General features: G+C 44.1%; 1 protein-coding gene across 4 annotated transcripts in view; it reads left to right on the plus strand.

Moving 5' to 3' along the window:
• VWA8 (von Willebrand factor A domain containing 8) overlaps window positions 1–23,110 on the plus strand; it is a 321,146-nt gene that overhangs the window by 141,336 nt on the left and 156,700 nt on the right. For all 4 annotated transcript variants that reach the window (XM_085869177.1, XM_085869176.1, XM_085869179.1 and 1 more), the window contains 5 exons: window positions 2,249–2,438; window positions 4,198–4,275; window positions 13,987–14,099; window positions 17,318–17,421; window positions 18,865–18,971. In XM_085869177.1, the coding sequence (XP_085725303.1) occupies window positions 2,249–2,438; window positions 4,198–4,275; window positions 13,987–14,099; window positions 17,318–17,421; window positions 18,865–18,971 (592 nt within the window). The remainder of the gene's footprint in view (window positions 1–2,248; window positions 2,439–4,197; window positions 4,276–13,986; window positions 14,100–17,317; window positions 17,422–18,864; window positions 18,972–23,110) is intronic.

Here is a 23,110-nt window from a genome sequence, read left to right on the forward strand (position 1 = left end):
TACAGTGATCTATAGGTATGGAGATCAGGCATCGATGATTTGAGTGAGGAAAGTGAAAAAATAAATTTTGAGCACTTTATCATCCAGAAACTGTTGCAGCATGTTCCAAGTCAAGGCATATCTGAGGCCGAAACAAAATGGCATCTTAAGTCCCCTGCAAGGTGAAAGTGGGCTGAGCAAGATGGCGTGCCACCATCTGGTTAAGAATTTTTTGTTTTTTCATAATGAGCACCCTGTTAATTATCTTCAAAAGGGGTGTTTAAATTTATTCAAATACCCAGTTTTCATCAGGCACTCCCTTGGAGTTCCCTTTGTATGCTTGCAAAGTTTTGGGCTGCTCGGTTTCATGGTTTTGGAGTTATGGAGGAGACACACACACACAGACACACACTCACTGACACACACACACACACACACACACACACACACACACACACACACACACACACACACACACACAGACACAGACACAGACACAGACACAGACACAGACACACACACACACACGCATTTATTATTCGAGGTGTATTGCCAGAATTTCACTTTGCAGGAGGCTCATGAGTTTGCCAAGCTGTCAAAGCTAAAGGCAGGAAAATATACGTTTTAAATTATGTTTACTATCTATTGTCGGGATTTAACATTGTTAAGATTTCACTATCGAGGCTCATGAGTTTGCCATCTGCTCATGGCAGTTTACAGCAATAAAATTACTTAAATCACCAAAATAACCTGCAAGCTTGATATGTCATGCCAATAAAGTTGTGAAATACAATGTTTTTATGACCAAAAAACCGAAAACCCCAGGGCGTTGTCCACGCTTTTTTGGTTGTCTAATTTCAAGAGGTCATCAAATTTGTCCCATTTTCAGGGGAAATGTAAAACTTGATTATTGAAAAAATAATGGAAAAGAGGTTGGAGGTGCAAGGTGAGATGGCATGAGGATTTGTGGACCTGGAGAAGACCGACGACACTGTCCCAAGAAAGATGGTGATGGCGACACTGAGATGGATGGGAGTGTCGAAAGCAGAAGTTGGATTGGTAGAAGGGATGTACAAGGGACGAGGGAAAGAGGTTTGGTTGGTCCTGGGATGTCTGAAGAGTTCATCATGAACAATGCTTTGAGGTGGGGAAGTACTCTCAGCCCACTCATCTTTATCATGGTGATGGAGCTGGTAAGCAGGAAGGTGAGCTTGAGGGGTAGTATGGGGAGGATGCTGTATGCTGCCGATCTGGCTGTTGCGCTGGAAAGTGGGTGGGAGATGCAGGGAGTACTGGGGGAGTGGAAGGAGGCATTTGGGAAACATTGGCTGAAAATGAGTATGGAGAAGATTAAGGTGATGTCGGTCAAGCAGCAGAAAAAATAAATGAATACCAGGTGAGAGGGGAAGGAGATCAGGCAGGAAAATAGGTTTCAGTATCTGGGAGGAACAGTTACTGGGGATGGTAAGTCCGAGACAGAGGTGTGGAGAAGGATTCAGGTGTGTACAAATGCATGGAGGAGGGTGGAGGGAGTAATGGCAGCAGAAAGATATCAAGAAAATTGAAAGGGAAGGTTCTAATATTGTGTGTAATGCTGGCCTACCTTTACGGTCTGGAGATGTTGGCACTGACAGAGAGACAACAACAGAGGTTGCAGGTTTGCGATAACAATTGGATCAGGAGGATTGTGGGAGTGAAGAGGGTGGATAGAAGAAGGATGGATGAACTGAGGGAGGAGATTGGTGTGCAGAGGAGTTTGACGGGGAGATTGGTGAAATGCCGGCAGAGATGGGCTGGACACTTTGTGTGGATGGGGGAAGAGAGAATGGCAAAAAGAGCGGATAGGTTGAGGCTCCAATGAAGGAGGAAAAGAGGTCGACTGTGGTTGAGATGGGAGGATTGTGTGAGGGGGGATATCTGCAAGGTAGGGGTGGTTTGATAGTGGAGAGATTTGGCTGAGGACAGAGGGAGTTGGAGGAATATTGTGGTCAAGGCAAGACAGAAATGTGGTGCCATCAGACCTCGCCCCTTATAAAGGGAAGAGATGAAAAAGAAGAAGAAGAAGAAGAAGAAGAAGAAGAAGCAAAAGAAGAAGAAAACATCAAATGGAAAAGGTCATCAAATGACAACATCAATTTTTTTTTCATTAAATATCCATTTATGTGTATCAGGCCAATGCCTTTTTCATTCAATTTTATCACAAATTTCTCACATAAGGTGATATTGTAATACATTTGCTAATTTTTCTGTATAACGATGACGTTCACAGTGGTATCACACCAATCCACTCTTCGTTCCGCATTCTGGCCTTGGCTGAGCCCCTGGCAGCTGGTACTTCTTCGGGGTCTCGGGGAGCGAAGGGACCACCGTGGCTGAGTGAGGAACTTCTGCCAGCATTCCTTTTTCACAGTGTCCCATCGCTTGGACCAAAGCAGCAGAGAGAAATCATCGAGAAGCTGGTGAGTTTGCTCAGACAACAATAATGTGCAAGTTTGATACCTACTCCGTGTTTCTTCTTTGTAAAAACAACCCCCCCCCCCCCAAAAAAAAACAGATCTTGGCATCTCCCCTCAAAAGCTCTTCAGTGGCTAATTTGCAATGCTTTTGAATTGTGAAGGGTATCATGCTGACAAAGTTATGGAGAATAATATTTTTATTCCAGAAACCTGAAGGATGTCACAATGCTTTTTGATTGTCTTATGACAAGGGGTTATTAAATTTGTCACATTTTTTGGGGAAGTGAAAATTTCATCATTGACTAAAACATAGGGGCAATACCCTTGGGCACTCACCTGGTAGCAGCTGGATAAGATAACCAGGGAACCACTGGTCAGCATGGATGACCCACAAAAATATGTAATGGAGAAGAAAGTAAATACCAAGGGATTTTTTTTTTTAATGCCTTAAAAAAACATTGTTCCATCATGGATTATAAAGGTTGTGGTTAAGTTTCATCGAAATTGTGTGTGTGGTTTTCTACCGACCATACTACAAACACCGCCCGGACACGTCCAGAGACAAATGTTGCCCGGACACATCTGGAGAGATAACCACTGTCCGGATATAACCACCAGAGAGAGAGAGTGCACTCGGGGGGGGGGGTGGGAGAGAGAGAGAGAGAGAGGTGCAAGAGGAGAGTGCTGCACTGCATTAGGGGAGGGGAGCAATGATGGCATGCAGGGAGAGAGAGGTGGTGGTGGTGGGGGGGGGGAGTTAGGAGAGAGAGTATGTTATGCTTTATGAAACACACACACACACACACACACACACGTTAGTGCTTGGCTGACATTGGCAATTTTTCGGTGATCAGCATCGGCTGATTGGAGTCAGTGTGACTACCGACCACAGTATGTACATACTGTATGCCACCCAAAAACCTTGAGGTGCTTTCACTGTTGTTTTGGGTGAATTTCAATAACCAATTTAATAATACAATGTTGCATTATAGACATTTCAAGGAGATACTGTATTCATCAACATTATCTTTATGAACACCTGTCAATCATCATGTGATGGGTCGAAAAAAATTGTCTCTGTAATTTGGAAAACACATTGATATGGCAAATGGCTCGGAAATTGGATGTTATCAAATTCATTTTGCTTTGAAACTCCCAAAGAGAAAGCACATAACCCTTCTAAAGCACACCCAATTCATAGATAATAACCAATTGCTTTAGAAACAGTCATGAGGACAAAGAAAAATGCGATTGCTCGTATGCTGCTGAAGTTAAAAGTTAAAACCTACTGGACGTCTCCGTACCTCCATCCTGGCTGTTCCAAGGTAACGTGTTACCTGATCAGTAATTCTTGACGTCATATGTTCCAGGCGTACTCGACTCCATTAAATTGTCTGTTAAAATTGTTTTTCACATTTAAAGGAAATGGTTGGTCTCCCGCTAAGCTTGTTAAATCACCGGGTCAGTAGCCTCCACTCCTGCGAAGCAAACACGGCCTGTTCCAAGTTCTGTATGATGTCACACACTATCCCTGAGAGGGAAGATGTTTGTTTGTGTGTTTTACAGCAGCGCAATAGTAAACATGTACTCCGATTCCAGCTCTTTCATCCTCCAGTCAGTAAGGGCAGAGTCTTTGGTCATTGATGTAAAGGGAATAATTAAACTGAGAACAGTATTTATTGTTTTTTTTAAATGAGCTAAATTAATGAAGTTTACAAGACAATTGCATTGTGCAGCTCTTACAGGTTGTTTGCCTTTCCAGGTACCTGATGTCCCAATAGACAGCCTTTCCCTTCTACTTCAGCTGTCTCATCAACTTGTCCAGGCCACAGACAGTACGGTGAGCCCACGGGATCCACGCACACTTCAAAAAAGAAAGCTGAGATAATTTTCGCGCCATCGCATATTACTGACCTGAGCTGTGTGAGGTTGTGCCTCACCCTCCCTTCCCTCCCCCCCCCCAAAGCCTCTCCTTCACAGGACAGAAAATAATTTTGGGGAAAGTTTCTTATCAGAGTTAAATCATTTTAAATACACATTTGTAAACCGGTTTTCAAAAACAGGAAAGCTATTTGTTTATTCAGGATAAGCTCTCAAAGCCTACTGTTGCCACCTCCACCGAAGGCGGATGAACGTTGTGTTTTCACCACTGTCTGTCTGTCTCTGTTTGGTTGTCTGTGAGCAGGATATCTCAAAAAAGTTGTGGATGGTTTTTGACGAAGTTTGGTGGACAGGTTGGGTGTGTGACAAGGATGAATTGATTCAATTTTGGTGTAGATCTGGATCCAGATATGAGAATTATTTTCAAGTAATTCTTCACCATTGAGAGATTGAGCCAAAAACGATATTTTAAAAAGTTATGCATGGGTTATGACAAAAATTGGTGATTTGGGAAGGTAACAAAAACAAGCTGATCAGATTTTGGTTAAGGTCGAGATGCAGATCCAGCCTGTCAGTGGGATAGAAAATGTAAACTGTTCACTCTGGCTGAGGTATGCGCTCTACCGAGTACCATTCTAGTTTGTCAAGTGTTGGTTTCATGCATTACAAAGTTTGATTCAATGACATAGTCCTGTCCTTGGTAGGCTGTAAAGTGCAATGTATCATGAAGTATGACATCTTTTTTTAAATAATCGGTGGATTCATCTCAGACAAGTATGCTAACTTTCATGGGTGGTGATGTGGATTTTTTTAACCAACCTTGTTGTGATTGTTGAAGGATTCTACCTGGCCGATTGTGGAATCCTATTTTACTTCAGACAGAGTTTAACGTTTGTCCGATTTGGTTATAAAATCCTGCATAAAACCCTATCAACACTGATAACCGATGTCCACAGAAGTCCTTCCTTGTGAAACAATTTATTATTCTAATTATACACCATACACTTCTCACCCTCGTACAATGAACTTAAGAATCCCCATTGATTGCAATATTATTTGGTTCTATTCCATTTATTCTTACTTTAGTTAACAGTTAGACCAACCCGATTCAATTCACTTCCACATTACATCAGAGAATTTTATTCTAACTTGGGACTTGGTCAGTTCCAAGGATCACAAGCCACTGAGATTCTAATACTTCCTCAGGTACTTGCACTGAAACAATTTTACATTTCAAAGCATTTTATACTTTCATGAGAGAGTGGTGGGGGCTATCAACCCAGACTGCAGACGTGTCCTTTCGACGAGAAGCCACTTCGTACATTTCGAGGCAAAAGTTCGTTGTTATCAGCTCAGGTCACTCCGCTCCAGACCAAGACATTTATCATCATTTAGGGCAAAAGTCTCTTGGCCAGAAAGGACAGCCAATTCAACTTGTAGCATAAAAGTTACATTTCTAAAACTCCATTTGTTACAATTTAGAATACATTAATATAAATTTTTCCCCCACAGTAGCAATGTGAAGCTGATGTTTTGACCATGAGCCCTTCATCCTTGCAAAAGAGGAAAATTAGAGTGGAGCGGAGGTTTGAAGGGGTAGAGTCAGGGACCAAGGATCAGAGTGGGCTCGATCAATGACGTAATCAATTTATAATGAATCAATTATATACTATGCTCTCTTCTTGCATATCCCTTTGATATTGATAAGTGAGACAGCTAATTTGAGGTCAAGATGCTTCAGATATATATAGCATGATATAACATATTTTAAGGACTTATTTTACATGTTCAAGAACATAAGACATCTGGATTCGAGAAGTGATGCAAGCTGCTGGAGAGAAGTGTGTTTTCCATTTCTGTTGTTATCTTAACAATCCTCGTGATGAAGTTCAGTCATTCAAACTCCTGGGTCTCAGCATCAGCCATGACCTTTATTGGGGAAACCAAATTTCAAAGTTGGCCGACAAAGCCAGCAGCCAACTGGCCATCCTCCATCATACAAAGTCCTTCTTCACCACACCTGAACTCCCATCCATCTACAAGGCCTTCATCCCAAACTTGTTGGAGTACTGCTGTTCCCTCTGGGCTGGCTTCCCTGCCTCACATATTGTTCAGCCTGACACCATGGAAACCAAGGCCTTCAAGATCATTAGAATTTCCTGCGCTGAAGCAAAGTCGATGGGTCTATCATTTTGCCATCGCTGTGAGGTTGGTGGTCTCTCTGTCTTCTACTGCCTCCTTTGTTGTCTTGCACCGTCTGCTGTTTCTGTGCTTTGTCCCCAAAGGTTTCTGCAGGCCTCACACGGTCGGCCCACCATCAACCCACGGTGAAACTACCTAACTCCAGGATCACTGCTCACCTCTACTCATTTGTTCCTCTTCCCCCCCCCCCCCCCCAATTTATAAAATCAACTTCCACAACCTCTTCAATCTCATTCTTCCCTCCAGGTCTTCAAAACAGATGATCACCACAATCTCATGTCATTGCCAATCCAAAACCATGATCTTATCTACCCTCTTTAACCCCACCTAAATCTCTCCCTCCAATTTTCCAGTTTTCCCTCCTTGGAGTTTCCTTCAGTGTCTATCTTGTCCACCCCGTGCATGCTTGTTTTGCTTCCTGTTTTTGTCTGTTACATCCTTATCTGTTCACTGTACTAGCTCTTCCACAAACCTTGACTATTTATACAAAAAAAACCCTGAAAATGGAATTATGACCCATAAACAAGGTTTATAAAATCGGTCAATACCAGGATCTCAAATTGTTCTCGTGACTGAATGATGAAAAATTGGCAGACCTGAAATTAGTGAAACAGTACTCCAATAAATATTCAAATGGAATTTGGCCTGGATAAGTGTGCCAAGTGCACATTCATACAGGGTAAACAAAATAATGGACAACATAAAAATCGACCTGAATACAACAATATAGGAGCTAGAAAAGAAGCATCATACAAATACCTCAGAGTAGGAGATACCTCATTTGCCTTGCCATTGATGTGTACAATTTTCAATACTAACTTCCCATCCCAACTATTCTGCAGCATATATCGGTAAATGGTTTCATTTTGACTTCATAATTTTTGCTTTTGTTATTAAAATTTTGCATGTGACTAGTGAGTGATCAGAATAATTTCTGTCCTTCATATATTTTGTAAAGAATGTAGGAACAAGAACAACTAGCATCCGTTGAAGACAAAGTCTTCGATATCCCCCGCCATAGTAAATGAGGATTAACAAACTTATATTCCCTAAGCGTGTGCATTATGTTTGTGAAGTTTCCCCTTGATCTGACCAGTCGTTCTGGAGAAGAAGACGTTTGGAGGTTTTAGGGTAAATTCAATATGGCCGCCAAACCATGTGACCTATCAATTAGAAATTAACAAACTTCTGAAAGGATGTCTTGGGGGAAAGTGTATGTGAAATTTTTCCTCAATCTGTCCAGCCGTTCTGGAGAAGAAGATTAAAAAAATTTATTAATTTTCAATCCAAGATGGTTGACAAACCATGTGACCTATGACATAAATTTACATTCTACCTCCAATCCTCCAGTGGAATACGTGTGTAGTTTCGTGTTAATCGGATGAGGTGCGTTTTTCTATCCAAGATGGCTGCCAAACCATGTGACTTGTGACGTCATAATTTTTTACTATGTATGCAGACATGATGGAAGATGATAGTTGCAAATTTTAGCTTCGTTAGGTTATGTGATTCCAGAGAAAACATTGTTTAATATTTTTCTTAAATCCAACATGGCTGCCAAACCATGTGACATATCAATTAGAAAATATCAAAAGGCACCAGTTCACCACTTGCTTGATATGTGTACCAAATTTCGTAAATATATCTTGAGGGGATTTGTAGTTAAGCTCTGGAAACGAAATGTGACGGACGGACGGACGGACGGACGGAACACATTTCTATATCCCCCGCCAACTTCGTTGGTTGGCGGGGGATAACAAAAATTCTGATCTAAATGAGATCACTGAGAAAGGAAGAACCTAATTTCAACCCTTGCTTTAATCTTGCAAAGATCTTAGTTCTGGAAGTGCTTATTTAGAAAGCTGTACGAGACCATGTATCTATTGCACAGACAAAGAGGGAACTTCGGGCCCTGTCACACCTTGACGTTTTAGGCAGCAATGGCAACGTATAAAAAAAAATGTATGTAAAACGTTGGCGTACGTTGAAATTTTTATGGTTTTTTTTTTAAAGTTTTTAGCGTATTCATAACTTGTTGATCGTTTGCATAACATATTAGTAACGGGCACAGAACGTTTCGTTGTGTTAAACATAACTTTTACCAACGAATGCTTACCTTGTGGTCGGCGTTCAAAACCTATGACAAATGATAGTTTAACTTACCCTTTGCGCACTATAGGTATCGCCGGCGAACTCATGGCGTAGCCAGTTAAGAACTTGCCAGACGCCGATTGAAATCAAAACTGCCTGAGAATTTGAAGTGTCAACATCGCAGTCACACCTTGACGATTTTGCCAGCGTATGCCATTCTATGAAAAATGTGTTTACCATGCTAGGCACACGTCAAATATGCTACAGGTAAGTTGTGTATACGTTTAGAGTATGCTGGAAATCATTGAAGTACGGTGGCATATTACCTCGTCCGTTTGATACGTCGTGAAATTTCAAGCATGCTGAAAATTTTAAGACGTACTCGACGTAAGGCTCATACGTTTTGCATGCGTTGGCATCTGTTCCTAGCACGTTCCGCGATCGTTTAAACACGGCGAACACACGTTACTTGTAGGTTACTCATAAGTCGAAGCACGTCAAGGTAATGGCCAACATACTTGAAACCAAATTTCTAATCGATGAGTAACGTGCTTTGAACAAATGAGTAGTGTCAGCTTTGCCTATGTTTAACGTGCTTGGAAACCATGATTAACGTGCATTGAAACTATGTATAACTGGCCTTGAACCAATGACTGGCGTGCTATGAACGTAAGAGTAATGTGCGTTTTCCCTATGAGTAGCATGTTTTGAACCTCAGTAAAACATTCTTCTAACCTTTGAGTAACATGCTATGAACCTATTTGTAACGTATGTAAAACGCACATTGTCGTATGTAGACAAATTAAATTGACGTCTTCCGGACAACCATAGAACTTACTGAAAGTGTTTCTAACTTACATCTACCGTGTAATGGCGTATTGGCAGCGTTTAGGGGAATTGGTATATACAAATAGGCTTCACAATAAAAACCCATCATTGTTCCAGACTCCATGGTGAGTAGATGTGAACGCCGGTAGTATCAATACTATTGCTAGTAGTAGGTGTGCGTGACAGTAATAATAATAGTAGTAGTAGTAGTAGTAGTGGTAGTAGCATTGGTAGTAGCTGTATGTCTATGTCAGTAGTAGTATGTGGAGGCTGTGGGGGATGATGGATCCTCGTTGCGTCAACGAATAGGAGAATACTTTGCACCATTGTTCGATGTTCTGTAAGGGCTAATTTTTTTTCCTCATTCCGAGGATGAAATATTTCTTTGTTTTACTATTGAAATTATTAAAAAAAAAAGACTTTGACAAATGCATAATGTACTTGTAATGAACACAGAACGCTTCAATAACTTATCGATTAGTTATACCAACGATTGCTTATCGTGTTTTAGGCGTCCACAACCTATGCCCAACGATAGTCTAGCGTATGCATAACTTGGGAGCGCATCGTTTACGATTACGTGATGTTTGCTATCCATTGACTGCCACTAAACTATTTTAATAAACGGCTGTAACTCGGCTATTGTTTTTTGACGCTGGTGCAAGGCAATTCAAATCGTTTCCATTGAACGAGTTAACTTGCTGTCACTCGGCTATTGTTTTTTGACGCTGGTGCAAGGCAATTCAAGTCGTTTCCATTGAACAAGTTAACTTGTTGTCACTCGCCTATAGTTTTTGGACGCTGGTGCTCGGCAATTGAAATCGTTTCCATTGAACGAGTTAAATCGCTTCCACTGGACTATTGAAATGATTTAATAATAATGCTTGGTTATCCTTGGACCCACTCTGGCTAGCAGCTCGTCGAACATCGCTGGGGGCATTCGCAGGAAGTTGTTGAAGGATGCATGGTCCTCGTTACAGAGTTCCACCATGAGCTGGTCATATATGCCGTAATGGCGTCGCCTCCCGATCCATGGTCTCACCCGGTTCCTTCTCCTCCGTTTACGTCTTCTTCTCCCGGCTCTATTGGCACGCAACTGGTGCAGTGTCAACTCGATGAGGTCATGTTGATGTTCGAGGACAGGTAGGTATTGTCGTCTCAGCCTTGCCGTATCCTCCATCTCTTGGAATGACATGGACACGTACTCACCACGAAGTCTAAAAAAAAGACGGGTTCCTCCTTTAAGGCCCTTTTTATATACCCATTCCCCTAATCGCTGCGAATACGTCATTCTATGTCAGCTGTTTGTTAGAAGCGCGTTCAGTAAGTTCTGTGGTCGTCCTGAAGACGTCAAATACATCTACATACGTATTTGTTCATAGGAAATGCTCAACAAATAATTCCCAAGCACGTTACTCATAGATTATAAATAAGTCACGGGTTCCCTAAACATTACTTTGATGTGTTTCGATGTATGAGAAACTTTCTAGTAGCGCGTTGCGAGCTGTGAACAACGTTCGTGTAGCGTGCTTATAAAACGTTACCTATAGTTTATGAATAAGTTTCGGGTACGCAAATGTTACCTCAATGTGTTTCCACATATGAGTAACATATAAATAACGTGTGTCAACGATCGCATAACATGCCTAAACCTTATGGCCAGCGTAGCGGAACATGTGAGCCAAACGCCGAGTACGTCGTAAAATTTTAAGCATACGAAAATTTGAGAAAAACCACAAAGTTCAACGATGAAAGCCAGCGTACAACGACTTATGGCAGTGTTTTTCAGCGTGCTCTTAATGTATACAAAACCTACCCATAACGTATTAGACGTGTGCCAGCGTATTAGGCAAATTTTTCATAAATCGGCATAGGTTGGCTAGATCGTCAAGGTGTGACAGCCCCTTTAGGATGGAGTTGGGGTATGGGTGAAAGATTATATGAAGAAAAGGAAGAGAGGGGAGTAAATTTGTTGTGAAAATTGAGGGTAGTTTAATTGGAAGGAAGCATGAGAAAAGAAATGGAGATTGCGAGTAGATAGGGCCAGATTTATTGGAAGGGATAGGGATTTGTAGGGCATATGGACAGACAAAGGGGTGTAAACTTCGAAAATTTAATATTTTTACAAACATGTTATGTAGATAACCGCAAACAAAAATACAAAGGGAGAATATCTTGTTTGGATATGTGTCCACCCCCTGAGTTAATACTTGGTGGAAGCATCTTTGACAGCAATTACAGCTGTGAATCTGTTGGAATAGGTCTCTACCGACTTTGCACACCTTCATTGGGCAATATTTGCCCATTCTTCTGAACAAAACTGTTCAAGCTCAGTCAAGTTGCATGGGGAGTGTTGTTGGACAGCAATCTTCAAGTCATGCCACAGATTTTTGATTGGATTTAGGTCGGGGCTTTGACTGGGCCATTGAAGGACATTTATCTTTTTGTTCCTTAACCACTCCAGTGTAGCTTTGGCTGTGTGCTTCAGATCATTGTCATGCTGAAAGGTGAACTTCCAGGTGAACTCGGCTTTCTTGCACAGGGCAGCCGGTTTTCCTCTCGGATTTTTTTTTGTATTTTGCTCCATCCATTTTCTCTTCAATGCTTACAAGTACTCCAGTCACTGCTGATGAGAAACATCCCCATAATATGATGCTGCCACCACTATGCTTCATAGTAGGGATGTTGTTCTTTGGGTGATGTGCTGTGTTGGGTTTGCACCAAACATAACGTTTTGCATTGAGGTCAAGAAGTTCCCTCTTGGTGTCGTCAGACCACAAAACTTTTTGCTACATGGCTTCAGAATTTCCGGCTGGATTTTTGCATACCTCAAATGGGACTCGAGGTGAACTTTTTTTGAGTCATGGGTTCTTTCTTGCCACCCTACCATACAGGCTTGACTTGTGGAGTGCTTGGGATATTGTTGTCACATGCACACAGTGACCAGTCTTTGCCATAAAGACCTGTAGTTTTTTAAAAGTTGCCTTTGGCCTCTTGGTGGCCTCTCTGATCAGTCTCCTCCTCTTTACTTGGTCATCCAAACTGGAGGGACAACCTGATCTAGACAGGGTCTTGGTGGTAGCACATGTCTTCCACTTCTTAACGATTGTCTTGACTGTGCTCAAACCAAGGCATTGTAGTTTTGTATTTTTAATTAATTTTCTTAAATTTGTCGATTTGTTTTTCACTTGTAAGTTGTAGGTTACGATGTGTAAATAAAGGTGGGAAAAGTCTGATTTAATGTAATTTAATTCCAGGCTATAAGGCAACAAAAGGTGAAATTTTGAAAGTAGGTGTGGACTTTCTATAGGCACTGTATACATTAGTGCTTTGTCGATATCGGCTGATTAGAGGCAGTGTGATTACCGACTGCAGTACGTATGTAATGTATGCAACCCAAAAACCTTGATTAGCTTTCACTCTGGTTTTGGGTCAATTTCAATAAACAAATTTTAAAAAACGTTGCATTATAGATGTTTCAAGGAGATGTGCATAAACATTGTTATACAACTTTTGCTCGGCAACCAATCAGATGAGAGCTCGGAAGTTGTGTCCGAAAGCCCGATAGCGGCGAAGCGATCTCCAAACTGGCTTCAGGAAGAGACGGAAGCACTCGTGGAGGCTTTTCTCAAGCACAAGACAGACAATACATTGTATAGTTGTATATTTGTTGTTGAAGTACTTTTGTGTTTAATTACAACACAATAACTATAAATAGTGTATAATTGATAAGAATCCCTGAATTTGGGTAAGACAGGTCCATAGGGTATACCGGGACTCCCCTAGTCGAACAAGGCACCACACCTCTCTCTATGATGTGGGACTGATGAGTTATGGACCCAGTAGCATGTCGCATTCAATGTATTTATTACGTACACAGTTGACCTTTTCCTCTGGGGTCACCTTCGGTATCAATTGAAATGGTATTTAAATAAGGTATACACAAAGCAATAAATGTTCGCACCATGAAAGTACCACTACAAAAGTAGCATGGACTAACAACTCGTTCAGCTGCACCTGCAGTACCTGCACAAGAACACACCTTTTCATGGGCCATATATCACGTGTTAAATACCATGGGATTGTCAGTTCCATGGAGTTTATAAATAAATTATTTAAAACATATTGTTGTGGAAATGACTCCTGTGGGATCAAAGATACTTCGTGTAATTCTAATTATTCCTTAGTAACGTGTTTTAGATCAGGGTTACATCATCATAGGCTTCAAGCGGGTTGAGGTGGTCTCTGAAAACATATTCGCTACGTCTTGTACGGTAATAATAATCCTATTCGTGACCAATATCCCTGAATAGCACCATTTGGAATTTCAAAGGTTGGTGTTTAAGGTTGGGGGGATGTACTCCCTTGAGTTTAAGGAAGGTTTTCAGGAAAACTCAAGGAATATTCAATGTCCTTAAGGGGACGGTTGAGGAAATATTTAAGTAAATCCTCAAATCTTTCCTTGAGAATGCTTGATGCAACCGGGCCTATGCTTTGAGTGTTGGTTATTGCCATACCGTATGGTGGTTCCTGATCTGTGCCATTTCAGACCCAAGCACTTGCCAGTTTGCTTTCCACTCGGCAACTGGTGCGACTAGCACGACTACTTGCATGCTATGGGGACAGCTTGCATGCACTTGTGCACAGAGCTTGCCTTTCCAGGTGTGGTGCTTTCATACTCTGTTAAGCTCTCAAGGAAGCTCTCTCTTCTTGGGCACTTCTTGATCTCCTTCATTCACCTACTCATACTTGAAATTTTTTTACATTCCAACCTTCCCTTTGGTGTTTGTCATACTTCTGCAAATTAGTACATTTCCTCTTTTTGGTCTCAACATTGGTCATGGAGTTTAATGGTTTAAGGATCTTTAGTTTGATAGTTGCTTGGTAGTGGCATTTGAGCAACAAAATTACAGCTTTGTCACTGCAGTATAAAACTGTAACTAGCATAAGCCGCGCTCTGCGCGACATGTTGGGGTGGGTGTGTTTGAGAAAGGAACTGATGCAGAGTATCAGTAGTAATTTTACTTTAATGCAGTAAGTGGAATACGATTTCACTGTTTCAGAACCATTTTATTTACTTTTTTTGTACCATGCACCTCATATGGTCTTTGAGATAATGTAAGCCAAATATCACGTTACTCGAGCGCAGAACAAAGTCGAACATAGCGCGACACGAAACCACAAACTCAGGAATAATATATAAGATGTGCTTTTCTTTTTTGGTGTAGTTTGTAAAATATCAATCTAGTTTGATCGAATTATTTATTTTCATATTTTTAACCCTCTCTTCAATCACCTTGAACCATTCTTAAATAAGGCCAAGTAAAATGAATGATTAGTTTCTCATCTGGGCTTTTCAAAAAAAGGAAGAAGGGCACCTTACTATTTGATACTTTACAGATTTTTGATATTTTTTCCAAGATGGCTGCCACATGGTGAAATCAACCAGACCAAAGACTCGCACTATTACCAACACACATCCTATATACCATTGAAATTATGTTGGTCATATACCCGACGCAGCAACATCTACTGCAGCATTGGCACTGTCTGCTGAACTGTGTGCTTTTACGTACTGAACCGGCACGAGATATATGCGGACTTGCACGACTGACCTGAGCTGTTTGGTGTTTGGCGTCGATGGGCGATCCCTGGTGAAACCCCCCATCTGCAAATTGGTTGAAAATATCCCCACCCCCCGCTCCCCCCCCCCCATTGAAAAATTGAAAACCCCCCCATTCAATTTTGATCTTGAAAATATCAAAGACCTTCTGGATGCGTACACAAATGACGACCATTTTAAGACCTACAGGTCTACTGTACTTCTTCAGCAGCTCAATTAAAGCGACCGAGAAAGTCAGTTCTTAAGATCAATATCGCGTGCTATCGCTAGAGCGAGCTAGCTAGCTAACTTAATTGTTCATGCTAACATACATGTGCATGTCTCGAAAATCACATTCGCTGAGTGTGTGGTACTGTTACGAATCTGGAAGCCTTTCGCACACAGACAGCCAGAGTCCCCTAGTTCAGTTATTTTGATAATATGTGTTTATATTTAGAATCCCTCCTCCTGTCGAATGGGAATTTCGTGTTTGCGCAACGAGTTATTTTTTTAGTCTGGTTTATTGCATCCATTACAACAACGCCACCATCCTGTACTCGACCTGGTCGCCATTGCCCACGTGTTTTTGGCTGAAGGCGTGGGCGGAGCCTCCATCGCCTCAGATCGAGGCTCCGCCCCAAGGCAGGGCATGGACGTTTCCTCCAGCGAAGGGCGAGCATGACACGCACGCCCCAGCCAATCGGGAGGTGACCACGAGTCGTCTGACAACCCCTCGTCCAATCAGAAGGCGAGTGGCAAGGAGAAGAGACCCCTCCCACCTCAGAAGAGTAGAGTGGTTGTCAGGACCAGGGTTCGGCAGAGAGGAGATCGTGGCGATTGTCGAGCGGTCTGTCGTCGTGGCTGAGTGGTTGTCGACGAGGGCTCTGCAGACGGTCGTGGTCGTGGTTGGAGCGGTCTGCGGTCCTTTGGAGGGCAAGTCTGCTGACCGAGCAGCCAGGGTCGTGGGCGGTGGACTTCGGGTCATGGGTTCGAGTCCCACCGTGGTGGTTCGAGTTGGTGTAACCGCACGAGGCGGGACAGGTACCCCGGCCCGGCTCTACCGAACTAAATCCACGGGGTCCATTTCTTTTGTGTGTGTATGTGCGTGTCCGTGGGCCCCGTCTGTAAGTAGAAATTGTGTAAGTGCTTTCCTTTGCTTGTACATTACATTTCTTTATTCGTGATAACTCTGCTCTTTGTGTGCTTCCCCTCCCCGATTATTGTTATAAATAAACCCCTGTTAAATGTACCAGCTCGTTTTCTGTGCTTTCCTCCATTGGCCTAGCATGGTGCGCATTGAGAATTAGTAAGGCCGTTCATGCCGTAAATTGTTTATTTGGTCCGGCGCGGCTTTGGTAACTTCAGCTCGGTTACGCTGGATCCGAGTCGGTGATAGCGGCTCGTTTCGGACAAAGTCGGTCGAGGGTGTGGTTTTCCCCTGTAGTTAGACGATGTGGGTATTTAGGTATATTGAAATTAGGCAATTACCCCTACCCCACGCCATCAAATATTGGCGACCACGGTCCGCTAAGGGACCCGTGAACTCTCGGACTTATCCGAGAGTCACGATCTAAATTCCGGTTGCTCGGTGGGAGACGACTTCACTGCTCCACCTAGTGGTCGTTTATCGCCACCGAACCCGGCCCACAACAGTACGACGTGAGCAAGCAGACTTATTGATGAGATATATTTCACTTGTGTTAGTGCTCGGCATATAGAGACCACAAAATAATTATTGGTCCAGATTCCAGACTCCTGTGACAAAATAAAAGAATTTTTAAAACACCCAAAATTTTTCTTAAATTTGATAAAGGAGAGGAAAAAATAAGCCACTAATGTACGGCCTCAAAAAAGGAAGAGCATGGGGATGAATGAATCAGGTCGTTTTGGGTTATTTTTTTTTTCAAGATCTGGTGAGAAAATAATAAACACTGCATTAAAAAAAGGAGGTGGCTGTCAAAAAGGAGCTGGCGGGGATGAGAAATAATAATTTATTTTACTTGGCCTAATCTCTTTGTCTTTTAACGATAGATTTCTTGTGGTGACTTTAAGCTGTCTTCCCTTGCTATGCGGACTGAATTTTGTTTGCACCTTTCTCATCTCCAGTATATACAAATTGTTTCCCTCCTACTACTTTCATTTTCTGCTTCCATGTCGTTTTTAATTCGTCACTCATCAGTTTCCAACTTCGCCAGGTTTTCTATAATGCAAGGCTTTATTTTGTTTCTTTCACATTTACCAAACCTTGATCTCTTACCATGTCTTGACCTCTCTCTAGGTTCCTGCCGAGCCCTGCACGGGCTGCTCTGGACAAAGCAATGGATGACTGTGGGATTGTGGCAGCAGAGGAGGGTCCAACTACAGATAGAGATGAAGTGATATGTATGTCTATGCACTGCCATGTGATAATCATGGTTTGAGTTTTATCACTTTCATAATGTCAGCCTCTTTGCATTGACATGTATATGCTCCACATACGCATGCACCACCACAAACAGTCCCACTCGTACTCATAACCAAGGTTTATAGAGCATCAATGTGCTGGCAATGTCTCTTATTTGCTCATCCTCATGTTTTCCTTCGACTTCTTTTAATTTATCTCCTTAATATTGTGTTATACCACTACATAAGCCTATGAAAGATTGAGAGTATGTGATTCAGCCATCAGGGGTGTAAAACTACGAGATGGAATATATACGGCCGAGTTTTAGCAAAGTGACCCAATAAGTCAATGATACTTTTATTTCCTTTCTCTTCTCTCCTCAGTCCATCTTCACTTAATGTTGATAGCTCACTCTCATCTTCAGAATATTTATGTTGAAGTAATATTACCCATCCTATTACATTCTCAGCCTCATTTTACATGTTTTCAGAACACTTCTGTTGAATGTTACAGATCGCACATCGTCTTTCATTGAAGATTAAGCAAATTATCACCAGCATTCTGGCCAAATTCCAGAAATTTATGGTAGTTGTGCACCATTATGGCCTGCCCGATAACTTCCATGGAGAACTGATGGAACAGTCACACTCCCTTGAGCAGCCACATGGAACAGCCACATAAACTGGTGTTGGCTTAGCGGTTAGGGTGGTGGCTTGGGATCCTAGGGTCCTGAGTTCAAGCCCCTTTTACCACTGAATTAACACCAGGGGGTTGACTCAGTCTGTCATCCTTCCGAGGTCAGCAAAATGAGTACCAGTGTAGCAGCCAAAAGACTGCACATGAAGGGAAGGGGTATTGACAGATTTATTAAATCTGATTTTGGTGTGGCACAGGCATGATGGGCCGAATGGCCTCCTCCTGTGCAATTCCCTAGCAATGATGTGACCAGCAGTCACATACCACATATGAGAGAATAAAAACTTAAATTTGGCACTTTGCAATATTACTTTGTTGGAAAATGATTGGCAGTGTGATACAAATCAACACTCGAAATTGACTTGATGAGTGATGCATGCCATGCAAGATGCATTTTTCCTGTTATTTTTCTTCAACAAAATGGAGACTGAAATACAGTAATGTGGCAAAGACATGCACAAAATGCTATTTCCTTATTTTGTTTGTCATAAAATGATTTACTTATTGGCATAAAAATTAAACTATGCGAAATTATCTAAAGAACTGTCGTTAATATTGTTGTTCAAAGTTTGTAGTTAATAACAGTAGTTGTCTTTTATGTTTTTTAAGTTCCAGTTCATGAAACTCTAAACAGGAAGGAAAGAAATATGAACCCCATATAGTGCCAAATGCTTTGTAGATAACCTGGCAAATAGTTTTTTGATATCTCTCTCATCGTGAGGTCATTGATTTGCCTTTCATGATAGGCGAGGTGAAGGACGGAGTGCTGAAGATCGGGTCAGTGTCTTTTCCTGTTCGTGACTCAGACATAAAAAGCAAAGTTCCAGACACACTCTTCTATGATAATCCCCAGGTGAGTGCAAGATTTTTGTCTGGTTTGTTCTTTTCACCTGTCACAAATCATGTCTGCTTTCTTAATACAGATATCTATGCTTGTGGAGTAGCTGAAGAACAGAGGATAGAGGAGCAGCAATACATGATAGTGGAGAGGGAAGATCAATTTGGAAGAACAAATGTTATGAGAAAGTAAAAAAGGTAGAATCAAAAAGTTGAGAAGTAAACAACGAATCACTGAAGGTAAGGAAGATTTCAAAATGTATTATGTTGTAGTATTTATCCAAAATGTATTCTGACTATGCATGTCCTTGTCATGTCTGTAAAATTCAAAGCTGTAAAGCAAATAGCTGGGATTACTCAACAATCTTACAACAATTTTTCCAACAACTTTTGTCTTGATTCATGCTTTGAATTCAAGAGATAATTGTTGGAATGCGTGAGAGCATGAAGAATGGATTAAATGTTGTGCTGTATCACGTGATTGGGTTTTCGTATATCATGCCTCGCCTGCTCGGGGTGGCAGGAATGTACTTCCGGACGCGCAATAAAGCGGAGTTGATGCTGGCACGCTTGCTTCTCGTGTTCCACTGCACCTCGTACACTCTAGTTGGTGACGAGGATGATTGTAAACGGACATGTGTCCGTTTTCGTCGGAGGCGACTTCGAATTGTTTTCGGAGCAATTGGAATGCTATTTCCACGCGAATGATGTGGTCGATGAGAGCAAACAGAAGTCGATCTTGCTCGCTTCGCTTTCGGCGGAGCATTATCGACTACTGAGTGATTTGGTGGCGCCGGACAAGCCCTGTGATGACGGGCTGTCGTTTCGGGACATTGTGGAGAAGATGAAAGCACACATGGCGCCGGAGAAGTCATTACAACTCGCTCAATACCAGTTCGATCGCCTCTCGAAAGGGGCAGAGGAACGCGTCGCTGATTTCTTGGCGCGGATTAAGCATTCTTCCGTGGCCTGCGAGTTCACGGCGGGGGAGCGTCCAGCGCGGCTCAGAGATCGTTTTATCGCTGGTTTACAAGATGCGAAGATGGTTTCGGCGGTTCTACGGCTGAAGGGTGAAGCCATTACATTCGACTCGGCGGTCAGCACGGCTACAGCGGTCGAGCAGACTCGCGGGGATGTTCGGGCCATCACTGGCCACGCGGGATCGCGAGTGCCCCGGGACGCACGCACGACCTTCGGTGCGGGTCGGACGTCGCCGCGCGGCCGCATGAGCGACGAGGTGACCCCGCGGACGTGTTTGGGATGCGGAGGTCGACACCTGCGCCGTGCGTGCCCGTATAAAGGCACCGTGTGTTTAAATTGTCACAAGGTGGGTCATCTGAAGCGTTTGTGCCGTGGGGCGCCAGCCACCGTTAGGGTCATGGACGGCGATGTGCAAGGCGACCCGGGGCGGAACCGGTGGCCGTTGTTGAGCCTGTTTTCAATTGGCCCGGCGGCGGCGCACCCGATGACGGTGGAAATCGAAGTGAACAAAACGCCGATCACGTTTCAGGTCGATACGGGAGTGGCTGTGTCGATCATCGGCGAACAGACCACGCGTAGACTCAACGGCCTGAAGCTTATCAGGTCCAACCTCACACTGTTCACGTACACCCGCGAGAAGATAACGCCAGTCGGGATGGCAGACGTGTCTGTGCGGTACCAAGGCCAGGTCGCCACGCTTCGGGTGTACGTTGTGCGGGGGAGGGGACCGTCTCTCTTCGGCCGAGATTGGCTGGCCCGCATCAGGCTAGACTGGGCCGCAGTTCACCTTGTGCAACCCGTGCCGAGCTGGTGGGAGGATCAGTTGGAGAAGATTCTTCAAAGACATCAAGGTTTGTTTTGCGACGACCTTGGGAAACTCAAGGGCATGGAGGCAAAACTCTTCCTGAAGGAGGGGGTGGTTCCTCGTTTTTGTAAACCACGTCCGGTGCCGTATGCCCTGCGGAACAAGGTCAAGGGTGAACTTGATAGGCTGGAGGCCTGTGGAGTGATCGAACGGGTGTCATACTCAGATTGGGCCACCCCGGTTGTCACGGTGCTGAAACGGAATGGAGACGTCCGATTGTGCGGGGACTTCAAATCCACGGTTAACCCGGGGCTCAGCGTGGAGCAATATCCACTGCCGTCAATCGATGAAATATATGCGCGATTGGCGGGGAGTCAATACTTCACGAAGCTAGACCTGCGTGATGCATATTTTCACCTGGCGATGGATCCCGGGAGCCGCGAGCTTTTGACAATCAACACGTGTCAAGGACTCTATCGATATACCCGACTCTGTTTTGGGATTGCTTCGGCCCCAGCCTTGTGGCAGAAAGCCATGGATCAGGTTTGCATTGGCCTGCCCGCTCAGACCTACCTAGACTATGTGCTCATTGCGGGGAAAACGGCGGACGAGCACCTTGTGAACATTGCCCAAGTGCTGACAAAGCTAGAAGCGTGCGGCCTGCACTTGAACAGGGACAAGTGCGCGTTCTTCAAGCAGCGCTTCGAATACCTCTGGCACATCATCACGCCGGAGGGCTGTTGAAACGTCCTCGGAAGGTGGAAGCGATTCAACACATGCCACCGCCTTGCGATAAGACGCAGCTGCGCTCGTTCATTGGTATGGCCCGGTATTACCAAAGGTTCGTGCGAGGGCTCAGCTCACAACTTGCGCCGTTAACACGGTTGCTCAGGAAGGACGAGCGCTGGGCTTGGGGGCCTGCACACCAGGCGTCGTTCGACCTCGTCAAGCAGCTGCTCACAGAGGATACGGTCCTCGTGCACTACGAGCCTGCGCGTCCGCTCCTATTGGCATGCGACAACTCTGCATATGGCATCGGGGCAGTGCTCTCCCACTGGATGGACGATGGTTCCGAGCGGCCTGTTTGTTTTGCATCCCGGACCCTGTCCGCAGCAGAGCAGGGATATGCTCAGATCGAGCGCGAGGCTCTCAGCCTCGTCTGGGGTGTGCGGAGGTTTCATCAATACCTGCTGGGGCGGCATTTCACTTTGCAGACGGATCACAAACCGCTTCAATTCATCCTGAGACCCGAACGCGGGGTGCCGGTCGTAGCGGCCGCGCGAATACAGCGGTGGTGTCTGTTTCTTGGTGCTTACGATTATTATATTCAGTTCCGAAGCACCGAGAAGCATGCTAACTGTGACGGGCTCTCACGCTTGCCGTGTGCGGAGGGTCCAGCTGCATCTGAGTTGGCCGACCGGGTCGATGTGTTCACGCTGGGCCAGGTCCAAAGCGGGCCGGTCACGGCCAGACAGGTAGCGGTGGAATCGGCTCGTGATCCGGTGCTCGCCCGTGTCGTCCAGGCGATTTCTACGGGGAATTGGAGCGATCTGCCTTCGACACCAGCATTTCAACCTTTCACGTCACGCGCATCAGAGCTGTCGTTGGTCCAACGGTGCGTTATGTGGGGAATGAGGACGGTGATTCCACCGAAGTTCAGGCAGCAGTGTTTGGAAGAACTGCATGTCAGTCACCTTGGCGTCGTGAAGACCAAGAGTCTTGCTCGTAGCCTGTTGTGGTGGCCGGGGTTGGACAAAGACATTGAGCAGTTGGTTAAGCATTGCGCCACGTGCCAAACAGATGCTGATACCCACGTCGAGCTTCGGGACTATGGCCTACCCCAGACAGAGCCTGGCAGAGGGTCCATGTAGATTTTGCGGGGCCGGTTAATGGCAAAATGTTTTTGATTGTGATCGATGCATTCTCTAAATGGCCGGAGGTTGTAGTAATGCAGCATACATCAGCAAACATTACAGTAGAGAAACTGCAGATGATATTTGCTAATAAAGGGTTACCGGAGATCCTGGTCTCTGATAACGGTCCGCAGTTCATCGCGGGTGTATTTGATGAGTTTATGCGCCAAAATGGTATTCGACATCTAAGGTCCGCACCGTATCATCCTGAGACGAATGGGCAAGCTGAGTCATTTGTTAAGATGTTGAAACGGGCTTTGCGCAGGGGGGGGGGTGTTGCACCTATGCAGACGGTGGTCGATGTCTTTTTGCTCCATTACAGGAACGCAATTCATCCTGTCACGGGTGATTCGCCTGCCATTCGTCTCTATGGACGGGCATTGCGGTCCAGACTAGATTTGCTGCGACCTGGAGGGTCGGGGAGTGGGGCGGTGTCACGTCCAACGCGGCTGCGCG

The sequence above is a fragment of the Eptatretus burgeri genome, chromosome 2 (genome assembly GCF_056783735.1).
Source record: "Eptatretus burgeri isolate ZD-2024b chromosome 2, Ebu_testis_v1, whole genome shotgun sequence".
NCBI lineage: Eukaryota > Metazoa > Chordata > Myxini > Myxiniformes > Myxinidae > Eptatretus > Eptatretus burgeri.